Source organism: Scardinius erythrophthalmus, assembly GCF_964197995.2.
Source record: "Scardinius erythrophthalmus genome assembly, chromosome: 25".
Classification (NCBI taxonomy): domain Eukaryota; kingdom Metazoa; phylum Chordata; class Actinopteri; order Cypriniformes; family Leuciscidae; genus Scardinius; species Scardinius erythrophthalmus.
In genome coordinates, this window is record NC_138245.1 from 29,658,071 (window position 1) to 29,677,626 (window position 19,556).

The 19,556-nt window shown below is 37.1% G+C and overlaps 1 protein-coding gene across 9 annotated transcripts in view; it reads left to right on the forward strand.

Moving 5' to 3' along the window:
* kcnab2a (potassium voltage-gated channel subfamily A regulatory beta subunit 2a) overlaps nt 1–19,556 on the forward strand; it is a gene marked incomplete at its 5' end in the record, with an annotated part of 107,602 nt that overhangs the window by 56,433 nt on the left and 31,613 nt on the right. The window contains one exon of one of the 9 annotated variants that reach the window (XM_081357518.1): nt 17,798–18,006. The exons of the other annotated variants lie outside the window; for them this stretch is intronic. Coding sequence (XP_081213644.1) covers nt 17,798–18,006 — 209 coding nt within the window. Of the gene's footprint in view, nt 1–17,797; nt 18,007–19,556 lie in introns of those variants that run through there. 9 annotated transcript variants of the gene reach the window in all.

Consider the following 19,556-nt stretch of genomic DNA (forward strand, 5'->3'; position numbering starts at 1 on the left):
TTTTGTGGCTCTTTAATGTGTCTGACAGATCGCTCAGTTAAAGCTCCTCGTGAACCGATCATCTATTCCTTCTAGTTAATTTATAGCATCAAATAAACATGAATGAATATAAGGAGGAATGTTGTTTTAACCGCGTAAAGATGTCAGTACACACCGTTTTTCAAGGTCAAATTCTCCGACGTTAATCTACTAACTCTCCTGACTGGTTTGTCGGACAAAAATGGCGGTTGGCGGATTATGATTGGTCAGATCGCCTGTCAATCAGACTCCCTGCGAAGGGTCAATTAGTTAGTAAACAATCACTGTTTACGTGTCTGTAGTAAGTTTTTTTTTGTGGTATTGAAAATGGTGATAAGAATTCTGACATTTCAGTGGTATAAATATTTTAATATCATAAAAAAATTATTTAAAGCAAAAATAACTATATTGTGATATACATCGTTATCGTGAAATATAAGATTTTGGTCATATTGTCCACCCCTATTTCTTGTGATCATCAAATCACAACAGTTGTGTTATAAACATATGTAAATATATAATCTAATGTGCTGCATGTTTCAGAGTGGAGTACAGCACTGTGTTTTTGTTTCGATAAGATATTTCTTTAATCAACGTTATCAAAATATTTCACTAATGGGGGGGGGGTCTTTCTTTTTTGTCTTTAGCTGATCACATGCATGTAATATGAATGTTGAAATTCACCCTTTGTGCTCCATTTTGTAAATTGTAAGCAAATAATTATATCTTTGTTGTGCCCTACATGTTGTTGTGTTAGAGTGTAAGGTGTATAACCTGAATGTTTTAGGTGATACGTAGAACACACACTCCTCTCCTTGACATGCATCCGCCAGGGCAGCACTCAGTGGAATTACGTTTGACCCACAAACGCGATTTCATTACACCTGCTAAAAACCACCAACTATCAGCTGTTGCATTTCAACCTCCAATTTCCTCCCCAGACATTCATAGTATGTTTTACAGTGCTTGCACGAGCAATTTTAGTGGATTTTCACTACTTAATCTTTTAAGTCTTCATTTAAATTTTTTTTATTAATATCTTGATTTTTTTTTCAAGAGAATTTCATGCTTAGATGAGCAATTTGGACTAGAATGTTGCATTACTAGAATAGCAATTATGCTATTGTAATAGTTGCATGCTGAATTGTAATTGGTCTATTCTTTTTGTTGCATCTATTTTCACCTTTGCAATGGAAAGATGGCATCATATGACATTTAATTACGTAGCTTAGCCGAAACCTAAGTTTACCTAAATGCTGATCTTTTGCTGTCTATCAGGTGCTGCTCTTTCCTTCACAAAAAGAACATCTAATTGACATTTCAACATTGCAATATCTAATTTGTGCAATTTAACACCATTCCTATGCACATATTGGTGTCTTCTAAGTTTCAGTTACACATTGACCATAGTGAATAACTGGACATAGCCAGATACAATCTTGTGGTCAGTGCTTAATGGTTTCCTAGCCATTCACTTTTCCATTATAACCCCAAGTAATGACCTTCTGAAGTCATGAGCCTTGATTTGACAGCGCTGTAGCTCTGGATGATTGTTATTACCAGATTTGAACACTAGGTGGAGATCGAGTTCTGTGAAGACATGATGTCAGACTCTCTCAGACACAGATCAGCTTTCTCTCATCCATCAGCTCAAGACATTAATGGATGTCATGTGATGTTAGTGTGACGTCTGAAGGAGAGCAGGTCAAATTTCTCAGTGTGATGAATAAAAAAAAAAACTAAAAAAAAAAAAAAACAATTAAATATTGACATTGTTTTGAGAAATGAAGTAAATCAATCTATTAAATGCTCTTTAAGTAGTCCTATAATGCCAGGGATGCTTACTGGAACAGCTTGTAGTTTATCAACTGTGTGAGACGCTATAAATACAAAAGTGTTTGTGATGTGTCGTGCATTTCTTTTGTCGGCCAGCAGGGGGTGGTGTGTGTACAGGACTGACTAATTGACTAAAAAGCAGGTTTGAGAACAGCTGTGTGAGGACCACATGTTTGCAGATTTATATAATTGTGTTGTTCTGCAGTTGCTGTGTGGATATTAGTCAGAAATGGTGTATTTGCAGGTTATTAGTAGCTTTATTGATCATAACTGTTTTTAGTCTTACTGAGAAATGAATGAATCTGAGCCAGCAAAATAATCGAACTGTAATGAATGAGTTCTGCATTGTGCTTTATTCCATGTACCTCATTAGTGTAGCTTTCTTCTCTCATGGATCCATTTGCTTGTGTTTTTCTTCTATATTTAAGAGCTTTTTTCTCAGTTTTCTTTAGATTTCGATGTTATTGCCGTTATGGCGAACAGTGTGCATCTGAATCGTCTCAGCTGGAGGAAATAACCCATTATTTATTGGCTTTAATATATCGGCCTAATTTTCCTATCAAGCCGATAACCATAACATGTATTGGCTGATACTGATATGGTGGCCGATATATCATGCATCCCTAATTTTAAAATATATTGAAATAGAAAACAATTATTTAAAACAATTTACTCCATTTTTGTTTTTATGCCCCTCAAGACACCATTAGATCAGCAGGAGAAGTTCTTACTGAGAGAAATAGCGCAGCTTCTACACAACCTTTAACCCTCTGAGGTCTGAGCTGTTTTCTGGGCCCTGGAGGTGTTCTGACATGCTCTGACATTTGTGGTTATTTCTGTTACTTGTGACATTTTCATGGCTAAAGTCTAATTACACTGTATTCAGCACAAACTCTGCTACAATAATATATCAGCAGCATGTATGTAAAAGTTTGTAGTTTTGAGATAATGACATTTATGCGTGGTTTGTGAAAATACAAAAATAAATTCTCACTGAAATAAGGTCATGAAACCCATACTGATTATTTCTTCACAAGACTTTTGAAAATTGTATCACGTAGCCTAGAATATTTGCTCTAAAACTATGTGAGAATCACCCTGACTGCTCATTCAGAGAAGACAATATATTGATTTAAAAATTTTACGACGTGTTTTGTGTTAGAAAGCAATATGCGAAGGGGCGGATCACCTCATTAATATGAAAGCTTTCCACACCTGAGAAAGACAAAGAACCTCCCTAATGGCCCTATTAGGAGCTTATCAGGGCCCATCATTCTGACCAACCTTGCACAAAGAATGAGGAGATTTAAAAAAGAATGGCTTTTAAAATTGTTTGGATTTATTTACAACACAACATAATCTAAAGATACACAACAAAAAAGCACTTATTGAAGAAAGAGACCTTTGTGCCATTCCTAAAAACATTGTACATACCTTTCATTTTCTAAGGTGTTTGATTTTCACTTTACCATGTTCATGTACAGAGACATGTACTGTGAATGTTGAAGTCAGCAGGACTCAGTGGCATCTGGGCCCTGAAAAAAAAAGTGAACATACTGATATCAAGAGAAAGGCCTGCACGATTTTGGGAATACATTTTAGATTTTTCTTGTTAAAATTGCTTTTTAAAATTCACAGAATACACACACACACTCACACAAATGTTTCCAACAATATATAATGAACACCAGGTTTGTTGTGCCTTGTAGGTATAGGCTATGCGCAGTGCTGCATAAAATAATAACAATATAGCAGCCTATATATATTTTCAAAAAGATTTCAGTAACAACTAAGCTAGAGAAAAATATATTGATTATCATGTTACTTCAAATGTTTCCATTCGTTATGATGATATGAAATGAGATAATAGTAAAAACATGAAGCCGTTTGGAGCGTTTTGCTTTTCCAAAATATGATACATTCAAACGCGATCGCGATCAAAAATATGATACATTAAAACGCGATCGCGATCAAAAATATGATACATTAAAACGCGATTGCGATCAAATATAAAACATTATGGTTAGGCCTACCATATACATAGCCTATCTACGTTTGAGCAGATATCCACAAACACAGTAACAGTAAACACGGGTCTAAATATTATAATATTCACCATATATCTAGCAACAGTTCAACTGCAATGTGAAATTTATGCAACAATAGCAAACTAATATGTAAGAATTTCTTACCTTATCTTTCTTGTCTTCAAATATCGTTCTTCTTCTTCTGATGTAAATCCAATGTAAGCTCAGGCACGTCTTTCAAACTCGACGAAAAGTGAAGTGAAGTGTTTTGTTGTTGAGGTAATGAGGGCGATCGCGTTCCATGTGGAGATTTGCATGTGAATATCTTTTGCGCGAGTGGGCGTGGCCGAATTAAAAATAATTAGGAAGCGTTTGAGAAGCTGGAAATCTTGTTGGTTTTATACAAATTACTTAAACAGAGAATAATTGTTTTCGTTTTGAATCCGATCATTTAAAAGTACACACTTAAATGTTTATAAAGGTGTATGGCTCATAAATGTGTAACAAGTATTCGCTGAGTTTTGTTTCAGTTTATAGACGTGCTCAAGAAAAAAAAGTTCACCGCGACGGAGAGGCAGAACGCACACACTGTTGATTTTCTTTATTTTACAAAAGCACAATGTTTTGATTTGATTGGAAGTGGACACATACAAAAGTAGAAATACCACAGATTCTTTTTTTATATTTATTTTTTCTGTATGACCATAAATGACGGAGAAATTTAAGTTTAAAGTGCTACAATGTGGAGAAAATCCAGCAAAACGCGCCGGCGCGTTTGTCGACCTCAGAGGGTTAATTTGAGGACAGCGGTCTGTGTCAGGGCTCTCCAAATCAATTCCTCGGCCCACATGAATATGGCAGCATTACGTAAGAGGGCTTCCCCCAGATCTTTCATCACTTTCATGATCTTGAGACAACCAGACATCTTGCTTATCGAGGGGAACATCAGTAGATACATCGCTCATATTCTTGTCATTTATATGATTACTTTACAGTATTCTTCGTTCAGCAAATGCTTTCTTGTCCAAACTGACTTACAGTAGGTTTGTACTTTTAAGGAAACCATGGAGCAACACTTCGGCAGTAACCCGAGTTATATTCCATACGAGTCAATGAACAAAAAAGACATTCTTCCAAAAGTTTTAATTTTTACTGAACTATTACTTTAACACAGGGTAAACGGTTTTCTTCAGATCCTAAACCTTGTGTATGAGTGATAGTAGCATGACTGATTTCCCTTCCTAAGATTTTCATATATTCAGAAACCATTGTACTGAATAAAACGAGCCCGATGATGTAACATGTTTCAGTGGCTGAGCGTTCTCTAACAAACCCAGAGGGAATTCAGTCTAACTATACCTCCGATCTCCCATTTTCCTCATCCGTGCTTTGGTGGGTTTTGAGATTGAGCACTGATTGTCTCTTCGCAGCATTGCTCGCTGCGGTGATCCCTCTGTGCCTTGTTATAGGACAACAAATGATCCGCAAAGCGCTCAATTCTCCAGTTAAATAGAATAAAAGTACGAGACCTCTTTATATGTGTGTGTGTGTGTGTGTGTGTGTGTTTTTGCTGATTTTTGTGTCAGTTTTAGAGTTGAAGAGTCCAGTTATGTTGGCAGGATTCGGCTGGTTGCTGACAGACTGATAGTGTGTGTTTCTGTGTGATTGAGGGAAGCCTTCCGGCAAAATTGTGAAACCCTGTCACTCCAGAGGAACATAAATAGCGTTGTGCAGGTGAGGCCCTCGCCATCTTTCAATCATCATATTCTTCCTGGACATGTCGGTCTAACAATGTCATTGGGTTTAATAATGATGGATCAGCTCTGTCAGCGAGCCATTATGGGCCACCTGTGAAAATGTCACTTAATTTGAGGATGTTAATGCCTGTCCTTGTAGTTTCTTACGTTTGAGGTTGTTAATGTCCCTGTTAATCACGTCTTCACCGCTCAAGTGTGAGTTGGGAGTCATATCGTCTTGATCACTCTGAATATGAGCTTCTTAGGATGTGATTTTCACCAAGTAATAATAATTGTAACGGTCTCTTTCACGCCAGGATAAGAGCTGGATATTGTGAAGTCAGCACAGTGTTCGAGGAAGCTCAGTAGATTTTTAGGATGAGAGTGAGAAATGAAGCAAGAAGCTGCTGAGATGGAGTTTGCAATTTTACCAAAGTGAAAATGAGCATTATAATATAAAGAGAGAAGAAGGAGTAAGGCTTTTCTGGACCAGAAAGAAGAATTTTTGTTATCTATATTAGGAATCTGAATGCCACTCACTGCAATTAAAGGGATAGTTCACCCAAAAATGAAAATGCTGTCCTCATTTACTCACCTCATGTTGTTCCAAACCTGTATGACTTTCTTTCTTCTGCTAAACACAAAAGAAGATATTTTGAAGAAAGTCGGTAACCAAACGACTGATGGACCCCATTGACTTTCATAGTAGTAAAAAAAAAAAAAATACTATGGAAGTCAATGGGGACCAGCAACTGTTTAATTACCAACCTTCTTTAAAATATCTTCTTTTGTGTTTAGCAGAAGAAAGGAAATCATACAGTTTTGGAACAACAGGAGGGTGAGTAAATGATGACAGCATTTTCATTTTTGGGTGAACTATCCCTTTAACATGCAACATAAAAAGTGCATCTGACAACATTGTTAGTATCAATTTCGGGTTATTATTATTAAACTATAAATACATCCAAAAACTATATAGAAAATAAAATAAAAATGACAAAAACACATTTCTATTTAGGGTTTTTTCTATCTATCAATGTTTTCCATGTTTGTAGAGTTAGTTCACGCAGGAAATATATTGGCTACAAACTGAGTGTTTACATGGCTCTGTTTCGTGTGTGTTCGGCCAATCAGTGTACACTTACGTCACTGGTAACTCCTATTGTGCGAGCTTAGACCGACTCTGAAGTCAGAGCTAATTTAGTTTCCCTAAAAGGCGTTCCTAGAACTAAAATCATTCCCAGTTCCTGCGGTGCAAACACGCCAAAAAAACTGGTACTTCCGGCATTAGTTCTAGGAACTATGAAAAGGTTCCTCTGGTGCGAAAGCCACTCATATTACAAAAAACTTAAACTAAAAGTAAAACAGAAAATGTGAAAATAGTCTAATTCAAAATATTAACAAAAACTATAATAGTATGTCAATAATACTAAGAAAACACTGTTATCATTTTGGAAATAAATCCTTTCTAACTTTTTGAGAAAATGTGTGAAAATCTAGTTGCATTTTGAGTTAAAGGTCCCATGACATGCTATTTTTTGTAGGCTTTAATATAGGCCTTAGTGGTCCCTAGTACTGTATCTGAAATCTCTTTTCAAAAATTCAGTCTCAGTGCAGAATTATAGCCACTATAAGCCAGTCCCAGAATGAGCTTCCTTCAGACGGGCCGTTTCGGTGTCTGTAGCTTTAAATACTAATAAGGAGGAGAAAGGCGGCGCAAGGTGGAGGGTGGGTGTGGCCTTGACCATCTGCGGCAACGGTAGACCATGCATGTTTACATTGGATATATTGCAATGGCACGGAGACACGCAGTCGTTCAAGCATTTCAGTTTGACCCAGAATCTGATCCGGATGGAGAAGCAACAACTCAGCGGTTCCAGCAGGACATTTCCGAATGGTTAGTTTAAAATATTATGTCTGGATACGGTACTTTATTCGGATGGTTTACAGTTATTATCATGTAGCTAACGCGAACCTACTGTTGCCTTTTCATGAGAGATCTGTAACATCTGTAATTTATCTTATTACAATTACATCATCAAGCTCTGCGATCTTGAAATGCGGATATCGCGCGCGCCGTATAACCAACAGGAAAACGGTTATCCAAATAACAAAGAAGTGTACAACACTCGCGTTACAGTGTGTGTATTCACACACATAAACTGCATGGCTGCATAGCTAATGTGACAGCCACATTCTACGTGTAACAGTCTAGGCAAACATAAACAGTAAAGCAACACACTTATATATCATTAGTTGACTTACTGTTCCGAGGTGTGTAGCTGAGCCAAAGAGAGTGATCCAGACTTTAGTTTCAGACGTTCAGCAAGCCCAGCTCTGTATTAACCCTTCGGTGTTCATTTGTACATCCAATTATTGAGCAAGTGTTATGCTTCGCTCGCTCAAAAGCCATGATATCTCTCGTGGACAAACTAAAATCGCGCGCGCGTGTTCCTAAGTTACTTCCTTCCTAGCTCATTTTCTCATGGGCGAGAAATATTCTCTGGGCGGGCAAAGCAGAGACAGGGGAGGTAACATTCCTCCTTATAACGTCACAAGGAGGAGATTCAAGATCAGCGCGATTGAGCTTCCATTTTCTCAAAGGCAGAGAAAGATAGCAAAAGCTCGATTTACACCGATTGAAATTTCTAGAAACTTGGGGACCATATACAGGCTAGGGGAACTCATATTAATGTTAAAAAACCTCAGAAAGTGAAAATTTCATGTCATGGGACCTTTAAGAAAAGTTTTTAAACATCCCAGTTGATGTTGCTTTGTTTCTTCATCATCAACTTGATTTGATGCACTGCATTATGGGACACACTATTTCTTGCTTGAATATGACAAAGCAGTAGGTCATCCAGGTACTCTTTGCATACTGAAGATATGCATGTATACTGTGCAGAGTACATGCTGCAAAAGTAGTAGTGTAAAACTGGAGTAACCATTGTGTGTGATGTACAGTAATGTCACTGTCATCACCTTAGTTTATACTTGCCTATAACGTCTATGTAAACAAATGAATTGAGTGTCACTTGGTCACCTGGAAGCCTTAAATTATGTATAGGGTTATCTGCTTCACCCAGGCAAACATCTGATTCCTGTACAGAGACACGGAAGTGAATCTGAAGTGACATTTGTCATGTTACTGTGTTCGGGTCTGGCCTGAACTGCAGTCTGTCCCCACTGATGTGAGTTTGGGAAGGGAGGTGGGGTGTGTACTGAAAAAGCCTTTGGTTGAGGAAAACCATTCTGATCTTCAGCGTCAGTGCCTGTTATTTCTTCTACCCAAGAAGTCAATGGACAGCTATGTCAATGTTGCCGTATATCACTGTTGGATAGGGAGTCCAGCACAACAAGCTGTTGAAAAAAAAATAAAAAATTGTCCAGTTTAAATACATTTTAAGTGATATACCTCTCTGTTATGGTGTGTTTGCATGTATATACACAGTTTATTTTAAATGCTGTACATGCAAAATTTATTTGAAAAACATTTGATATTTTTCCCGTTTTAACATATGTACAGAATTATAAATATAAATGCACACAATGTTCATTTTATTAGCAAAAACATCTTTAGGTTATACAGTTATATTTAACTACTTTGTAAATTCACTTTTGCTGGAAAAATTATAAAATAATACTTTTATAGTTTTTAACTCATTCTAACTGAAAAGACTTGAAATTTCGATAAAGCTTTATCTTTTAGCAGCTCGACAATGTTACCATGGTGACATATTAACATCAGCTGAATTCATAGCAACAGTGTTCATTAATAACAGAAATATGCATATGTTTTTAAGGCATATGATCTGCATCTGAGATGCTGTTCTGTCGACTGGACTGAAACAACACACTGGTTACTATCCTTACTTTTGAGCCCTGGTCTTCCTCAGCACAGATAAGCTGCTTTAATGTGTTTTCTCCATCACAGCGGTGTGTAGCACAGCTGTGCGTGTAGCAGCTGTTAGTTAAGCATGATTTGCATGATTTGCATAATGGCGTTTTCAGTTCACAAGAGTCAGCGTGTGCTCGTTAGTGTGTTTTGATATGTGGTATTGCTTGCCAACAACTGGAAAGCTTCATCTCCAGGTCTCTCTGGAGAATCAAGTGTTTGTTTGATATTGGAACAGTCCATCAGGGAATACTTCAGTGTCACACCAAATCATCCAATTTTTTACAGGTTCAACAAAATGACACATGGATCCTTGATTTCAACTTGCACATCTTGATTTATTTATTTATTTATTATAAATCGGCTTTGTGATTTTTCCTGAATTTTCTTCTTTGCTCAGCTGTTTTGGTTCAGCCCTAATCAAAAAGCAATTTGTGTTCTGCCATTCGACGTTCCACGGGAGACTGTTGAACCTGCACATCTTCACAACATTAATTTCACGTTTGATGTCTTTGTGCTTTACTGTGTATCCCAGCAGACACTGATTGGTCCAAGAAGGGGTAATAAAGAAAGGATTGATTGGCAGTTGAATTGGATGGTACATTTACAGGCATTTACCTGAGAATAAATTACATTGTGCTTCACTCTTCCAAAATCTAGAGTCATAACAACAATATGTATAGTTTTACTATTTTGAGTGTTTTGTTTTTTAATGCGAGTGTCACATATATACATGTTATACATTTGTTTTATGAGATTTGTAAGACATTTTCCATAGAATTTACAACAAAAATAACTTTTTAATATACGCTGCCATTCAAAAGTTTGGGGTCGGTAAGATTTTTTTTTAAATGTTTTTGAAAGAACTTAGTTACAGTAAACATGAAATTCTGTAAGGACCACTATCGTCAAATACGATTGACAATTAGCATACAGTTTGGATTGGCGGTATGGTTCTGTTCTGGACAAACCTAGCAGGAGAGCAGCGATAACCCCCCTTAGGGTAAACAGAACAGAACCAACATGAATATATTGCAGATATCATTAATTCAATATTTTAATGTACAACATAATTTAGAATTTAGTCTGATTCAAGGGGAATCAGAATGCCAAATCCTGACTGAAGAGAGGTGGAGCTGGGGAGGGAGGAGGGTAATTCGCTCATAATACTATGCATAATACTAGCATATTGCTAATAATACTGAAGGAGCTTATATATGTATACAGCTTATATATGTATACAGTGATCTGATAGGCGTCGTATGTAGGTAGACGTGGATAAGCTGAGAGTCAGCTGATGCGAGCTTGACTAACGTGAACTCAAGTTATGTTTGATTATTATAAGATTGTTTGATAAATAGAAAGTTCAAAAGAACAGCATTTATTTGAAATAGAATTCTTCTGTACTGTCTGTACTGTCACTTTTGATCAATTTAGTGTGTCCTTGCTGAATAAAAGTATTCATTTATTTAAAAAAAATCACCTTTTGAACAGTAGTCACTGGTACATGTTTACTTGTACTGTGATCCTGCAACAAGATCTTTTCTTAATCGGTATTAATGTCTTGTTTTCTAGGTAAGATTTCTCAACGAACATCCTTAAAACATGAGATACAACATGATATTCATTTTGTTTTAAGGATGTTAAGATATTCCTTCTGGAAAACAAGCTAACCTTGCAGCAGGACAAAATTGTTGTATCTTTGAGTCATGGCCTTTTCACACGCCTAGTTTGAGAATATCCATTGAATCTGGCCCAGAAAGACATCCTTGGACATTGTGTGGATGAAAACTTCAGTTGCCATAGAGATTGCACATCCGCCTTCTCAAATTCACAAGGACTGTGACCAGTCAGTGTGGGAAGAAGACTTATAGGTTTCTAATTCAGTAAAATGGCACTATACATCATTTCCATCTTGTATTAATCAAGCTCTATGCATCATTTCATTGGCATCTTGCACGTCACAGGCTTTCATTGATCTCCCATTATCACATTTTACCAAATCATGAACCAATATCAGCCAGCCCGATGAATCGATGTGCTTACTGAGGCATGATGGTTATGAATCGTTTGTTACTTGGCAACTGGAACCCACACACACAGGTCAAAATACAAGTGCTTAAAGCGAGCCGGTTCCCAGATGGCTCCGCTCATCTGTTGAGGGTTGTGTGACAGTGGTGTGGGTTTCACTTTGATACTGTACGTGCAGATACACAATATGATTAAACCAGGCCCTTGGGTTTGTTCGGCCTAATACACTCTGTGTTGTATTGTGTCACAGCTCCTGACGTGCCGAAGCAGGCATCGGCTTTCCAACACGGTCACACGTGTGTGTGTTCTGGATGTAAGCCACTTTTTTTTAAAGGGTAACTCTCGCCAAAATTGAACCTAGGCTCTTTTTGTTAATCTACCCGAGTCAAACTTTCATGTAAAAGCATAATTAGAATGGAAACTCCACTTTTAAGATTGACCGTATTTTGGTTTTAGGTCAAAATGCCTTTTGAATGGGAGTGCATGGGGCACTTCTATGATAGCATCAAAATCGCTATTTTTAAAACACTAAGAAGGCTCGACACAACATGAAACTGTGCTGGAAGTCTCACCAGGGGCTCTACACATGAACTCCAGCATTGAGAACATTGTTTGTGTACACAAAGTTTACTAAAAAGAAAGGTTTTGTACGACTCACTTTATCAGTTTGTGTTTCCGGTGGCTGGAGTTTTGTCAGTCAAAAGTAGTCGATCTCCGAATGCTACGTAATGAACTGACTCCTTATGAGGAAATGTCATGAACTTGTAATTTCAATGAAAAGCTTGAAGTTATGATAACTTAGATAAAAAAATTATCATTGAATTTATATGGAAATAAGCTTTAGGAGCTTTCCATCTTTACTCTCCACATGTTACGTTGCATTCGGAGATCGACTACTTTTGACTGACAAAATTCCAGCCACCGGAAACACTAACTGATAAAGTGAGTCGTACAAAACCTTTCTTTTTAGTAAACTTTGTGTACACAAACAATGTTCTCAATGCTGGAGTTCATGTGTAGAGCCCCTGGTGATACTTCCAGCACAGTTTCATGTTGTGTCGAGCCTTCTTAGTGTTTTAAAAATAGCGATTTTGATGCTATCATAGAAGTGCCCCATGCACTTCCATTCAAAAGGCATTTTGACCTAAAAATAAAATACGGTCAATCTTAAAATTGGAGTTTCCATTCTAATTATGCTTTTACATGAAAGTTTGACTCGGGTAGATTAACAAAAAGAGCCTAGGTTCAATTTTGGTGAGAGTTACCCTTTAATCATTAGGCCTTGTAAATAAATGGTGTATTACATTTTAAAATTCACTCTGTACGATGCACTTGTGTCCGTGAGCACATGCACAAAGTTTGGTGACCCTGCTGTTTGATCGTAAGAAGAGCTGACATAGACAAAGCCTCTCGCTCCACTTGAAGAGTTCTGCATCGTCCAGGGTTGCGTACGGGTGACAAAATTGCTGGCTGAGTTTGAATAAGTGTGGCATGTGAGCCTCCCACTGCCACTTTTTCATTTTTGATTCTAGTCAAGAGCCTGGAATGGTTGTTGCACACAGAGATGGACAGTTTAGTGGTTCACTGGGTGGTCTACTGATGGAGATACACCTGTCTGCTTGCACATCTGTGTTCTTAATTTTAATGCAAATATACTAAGGATAAGCATCAAGGTCCAAAATTAGCATTCGCCAAGCTGCGAGTAATTGGCTGAATAGGAAAAACTCGCCAGTTGGCCGGTAACTTTAATAGGATATGCAACATTACCTGGTTAAGTCAAATTGTAAGAAAGGTCTGAGAATTAAAGGGATATTTCACCCAAAAATGACAATTCTGTCATTGTTTACTCACCTTCATGTCGTTCCAAAGCAGTGTGCATTTTTTTTTCTCCAATGTTCTTCAAAATTAAAATATTTCGAAGAACATTGGAAACCAATTTCCAATTTATGGACAAAAAAACATTTCTCAAAGTATCTTCTTTTATGCTCCACCAAAGAAAGTAAGTCATACAGTTTGGAGTGACATGAGGGTGAGTAAATTATGACAGAATTTCCTTTCTGGGATAACTACCCCTTCAAATCAAAGGCATACAAATGGTTTTCTAAGCAAAATATCTGCTTTTTCAACCAGCTTTTTCCTCAATGTGAAATTCATTAAGCTTTTTTGATAAGCTTACATTTAAAGTAAGCTTACATTTGCAAAAACATTTTTAAAGAATAGTCATCGTTTACACACACACACACACACACACATATATATATAATTTTATTTTTTGCTGGGGTTAGGCCATACAATGAAAATCAATGGTGTCTAATGGTGTTAGACCCCATCAGCTTTCACTGTATCAGCAAATCATCTTTCAGAATATATTTTTGTGTTCTACATATTTGGAACAACATGGGAGTAAATGATGACAGATTTTTCAATTTGGGGTGAACTTTCCCTCCATATGGTGATACACAATTCCTGGCATTAAGCCAGCAAACAGAAATATGTGGAACCGTATGTTTTTGTGACAGTTTTACTATAAAGCCAGAATGATTTATCTCACATTTATATGATGCTCTAAGTGACAAAACCACCTGGTTTGCATATGTACGATTAAAAAACTGCTATATATAAATATATTTGTATTAAAAAAAAATGCAAAATACATTTTCATGGTGGGTTAGAACTATTTATGGCTGGTAATTTTTCTCAGTTCACAAACTGTTGGCAGGTCTGGCAGAAAGTAGGTCTTCAGTGGATAAACTTCAGCGTGCACCATCAGCATGTACTTTATCCAGTCCTGTGCCCACTCACAATTACCACTAAATTTCCTTGCTCTGGCAATATTATTTTCCAGCATCCTATGTCGTTCCTGTCCACATTGATTTCCATAACACAGCTAATTGGTTTCTGCTGTGTGCTTCCTGTCTTTACCACATCAGATTCTGCTGATACTGACATAATTGGACCACTAAACCACGCTTTCAAAACTTTCGAGATGCATGAAATTTTCCCCACATTTTAAAGGGTTAAGAGTGCTGTCATGGTATTAGTTCGGTGTGCATATTCCCCAGTGTGCATCTGTTGTCTGACAGGACAGCAGGCAGGTGAACTATAATGATTTAGCGGCTGCACTGTAATGTGCTCCATCCTCCCCTGACTTTGATACACATTCAGACAGATCAAGTTGCATAATGAATATTTTACACATGCCTGCACTGCATGCGTGTATGAAAGATCCTGCCATGCACAGGGCGAAATAATTTTTGCCTCTGCTCTTTTATTCTCGTTAATTGTCGACAGCTTGAAGTCAGAGTGGACACCTAATAACACATGAGCCGCTATGGTGGCATCAGCTGCAAGCTGTGCAAATAAACCTCCTGTTGTTGCTTTCAGTCTTCCGTCTTATTCTCTATCTTGGTAAAAAAAAAAAAAAAAAAAAAAAATTTTTGAGGTCGATTGACATTGACCACTGACCATTAGTAGCTTCTTTAGTATTTTTGCTATACATTTTTTCAAAATACATTATTAAACCTTGAGCTAAACCATCCATCTCCAGTATGATTCACAATTTGCTGGTTTTTGAAACTCAGCAAAAAAAAAAAATGGTACAAAACTGTATATTTAACATTTATGAAGCAATAAACTACTCATCCTATGAAGCGTTGGAAAATTATATAATGATTAAAAAATCAACAGTACAGTATGATACAAGTGACTATAATTAAAGGAGAACTCGGCAACTCTAGCGAACTCTAGTCACTTCTTCGCTGATTTTCCCTTTTGTTGTCGCATGTTTTCCCCACGAGCTCCCCCTACAGCTGTGGTGGGGCGTATATTTCACAACACAGTCGTAAAAAACTCACTTGCGGCGGCCTCCTCCCCTTCTCTACCGCTGCTCATGTGCGTTTGTTTTGATCGGAGCAAGCCAACTGTATCGCGTGGAGCTATGTCTATCGAGGTGGGTAATCTGGTAATACATCATACATGCGTGTGTGTTTATGTCAAATTGCCGTAAAGCGATTTGTGTTTCGCGCTCGTTCTCGTTCTCGCTTTCGCTTCTCACGAGACTTCCAATTTCTATCTTGCCGGGACGGTAGTGAACAAGTTGCAAGGTTGGTTTTCCGCCTGGGAACGCTGGGGGGAGCGGGGAAAGTCACCAATATCACCAGAACAGGTTGTTTAACCATCCAAATGATTTCTAGACAGTTTTATTAAGTTAAAAAAGCTACCAAGTTCTCCTTTAAAGTAATTCAAAAGTATAAAATACCTTATATTGGAAGTTTATTGTTTAATAGAAGTTTTTTTTTGTTAAATATACACAGTGACTTGATTACATAATTTACATTGCTTTATGGTAATGGCTGCTCACTTCTGAGCTCTTTTGCTATTATTTTAATTTCATAGACTTCTCTGATTGATCTCTCTTCAGGAATTGTAATTCTTCACTGAAAGTGCTGAAATTAAACGTTGTTGTTGAAATCACATTGACTTGATTTTACCAAAGCATATGTCATCGCTTAACATCATCGGATTCTTGAAAGCTGTATACACTAGCCTTCAAAAGTTTTTTTTTTTTTTTTATTGAAAGTGGAAAAAAAAAATCGTTACAAAAAATTTTTTATATTTCATAAATGTTCTTTCTATTCATCGAAGAAAAAAAGTATTATTATAAAGTATATATATTTCTGTTTTTACTTTATTTTTGATTAAATAAATGCAGCGTTGTTGAGCAGAAGAGATTCTTAATGTAGTGTACATTATCGGTAAACGTGTGAAGAAAAATGATTTTTACTTCGAAAGTAAAACATCTGTTGCCAAGCATTTGCAGCTTAGCCACGTGCAATTTAAATAGTGCAAAAATAAGAAATATAAATTAAAATAATGTTGAAAGTACAGCAAATATTAGTATAAATAGGGCTGCACAATATATCGAAATGATCAAAAATGTATATATCGCGATATGCATATCGCAACAGCTTGCAATAACTGGGGTCATGAACAAAAGACAAAGAGAAAATCACTCGCTGCTCTTGGCTGAATAACTTTTGTAGCTTTAATAAGAATCAGTATATATTTAATTCATACAGTGAAAACTAAGCAGTGTTTTATTTTTACATTTGATTATTCAGTTTCTGTTGTTAAATAAACCTAATGTAGGATAACCTGAACCCCTGAACCCCGAGGTTTACACTGATGTTAAAATAACACTTCTTATGTTTCAGTAAAACACTGATGTTCACTTTCAGAAGTTGTAGGGATGTTTTCTTGTCACAAAAAGAACGTGAAACTTGTAAGGTATATGATTTTAAAGATAATTTAAGTTTATTTTACACACTTTAAGCATTATCGTATCGCTTATCGAATATCGCATTATTTATTGAGTTATCACGTCGCATTTTTCTTCAATATCGTGCAACCCTAAGTATAAATATGAACAAAAATGATCAGTGTACAGGTTTCTGTACTCTCTCTTTCAGCTCCCCGTTTGCTCCTCCCACCCTCTCGTACTCGTTCTCTCATGCTCTGCCTCTTTGTGTCTTGTGCTCTGAATGCACTTGTAAGTTTAATCTCCACTGAGGAGGAGGAGGAGGAGCGCAGATGCATGTTAGGTATCTCAGTAGCTGACAGATACAGTGCTCACAGGGGGAGGCATGAGAAGACATCGTATCCATTGATGCATCAATTTGTTGCTTTATGTTTAAAGTCTGTTTGGCCATTTTGTGTGTGTGTGTGCTACCACTGCCAAGTGATCTGAAGCACTGAGCTGAGATTACAAAGAAACCAGCTAGTGTGTTTGGATACGCGCTGTCTTTGATTAGGGCTGAAACAAGGATTTGAATGCAAAGAAAAAACGTTGAAGGAATTAAAGACTAGGACTGTGGACATTGTACTCTGTTAAAGCCTCTTACGTGAGACTATATCTGACATGGAAGCCGTGCAGGTGGTCTTGAGCAGAAGCCCGTTTGATAATCGAGCTGTGAAGTTCTTGTGCCGGTCGGGGAAGCAATGAAAAAGGATTCGCGGCATCGCTGAAGACGGCTTCATCAGGTCTTTGCAAGTCTAGTTGAGCAAGTCAGGCTTCAGTTTGCTCAGCCCTCATGTTATTCGCCTCTTAGTGAGGTTTCTGAGTCAAACACATTGCACAAACCAGTAGGACTGAGAAACTTTTAAGATCTGGATCTGGCTGACTTCTCTTTGTTTTTTGGAGACTCTACTCTTTCACTGAATTTTCTCTGTGATAACCGTGCATCCTCTGAGACAGGATGCAGGTGTCATTTGTTTGCACGGACCACCGGTCCATGAGCCGCAGCACGGATGACAGGCTCAATCGACAAAATGCTAACAGTCCGAGCACTGGTACCCGAAGCAAGTTCAAAGCCGTGGCCATGGTGGCCAGAAGCCTAGGGCAGCTGTCCGTCCAAAGCGTGCCCTCTTCAAGCGACCAGAGCATGAGAACTGGCATGAAATATAGGTAGGAAAACTAATATAATGAAAGAGTTTGTGTTGTGACTGTGAATCCTGTTGGATAATATCCAAGAATGAAATTTGCAGAAAATGTTAAATGATAAATTTTGGTCAATGTAATTTTATGTAATGATACAATTAAATCGTTTTTATGTAAAAATATAATTTGTACACATTGGAGTTAACATAACATTAAACATAATTTTGTCATCATTGAATGCTAAATGGTCCTATCAGGATTAATAGCATTATAAATGACATATGCTGGTGCCTGTATATATACTGTATATGTGCTTTGAATGCATATAATGAAATCAGCCCCATCAATTTGGCTATTACTCTTCAAATCATTCTGCAAATGCAGCTTTAACTGTTGGAGGATAATGGCTACTGTTTTTCTCAGTCATTTTAACCCAATTGAGCCTCTGGCAAAATAGATTCATGCCCCTGCATTGCTGCTATCCGCTTTTCCATGAAATCCCCGGAGCTTTTTGTCCTCATAGATTGACTGCACAAATGCTGACACATGTGTTTTATAATCATTCTCTTAGGTGTTCATGATATATAATAGTATTATATAATTTCATTATATAATTTGATGCCGGTTTTGTATTTCCTTTATTTCCAAGAGTTCCAATTCTTCTGTGTTTCATTAAAATGCAGAGCAAATTGAAATTAAACATTTTCTACATTCATTAGCAACAAACCTGCAAGTATTTGTTAATTTGCATAATGACTGCTACAAAAACTGCCAGATTGCTTTCAGCTGTCATGTTCGTTTGCACACACACACACACACACACACACACACACACACACACACACACACACACACACACACACACACACACACACACACACACAAATCCTGATAACAGCTTTTAATGGAAGCATGTGATCTTTCCTTCCTATTTGAAATCAGGATTGCTAAAGCGATTTTGTTGTCAGAGGCTCCAATTTATGTCAGGTTTAATACTCGCTCATGTAGAGCGAGAGAGTTAGCTAGACCTTATTAAGTTCATTTATTCATTTATGCATTCATTCTGAGTTACTTCATGCACTGTCACTGTCTTGAAGCCTTGTCTTTCCATTTTAAAGAGATCCTCATTTACAGTGTTGTCACAAATTTTCTATGGAACACATTAAAAATAAAGAAAGAAAGCTCTTTGCACAGCTCTTTATGTTCAACAATAATGGACACATCTTTCAAGCTCCAAAAAAGTAAATAAACACCATGAATAGAATAATAATCTTATAGAAGTAGTACACGCTGTATTGTAGGGGTTCTGAACCTTTTTTTTTTGAAACAATGAAATTCAAGTTGTCATTCATTGATAGTCCTCTGATAGTTATTATTCTATCTATATATGCACGTGGTTACCATAAACTAAAATGCCTACGTACAGCATACTGGTTTAGAATGATTCAAGAGCAAGTAAATATAAGAAAAAATTAATTTTTGGGTGACCTATGCCTTTAAGCGAGAGGTAACATTCTTTCTATTGTTTTAAATTCTCCAAGGCAAGCAGTATTTGATTCCAGCGCCTTCTGTTGTCT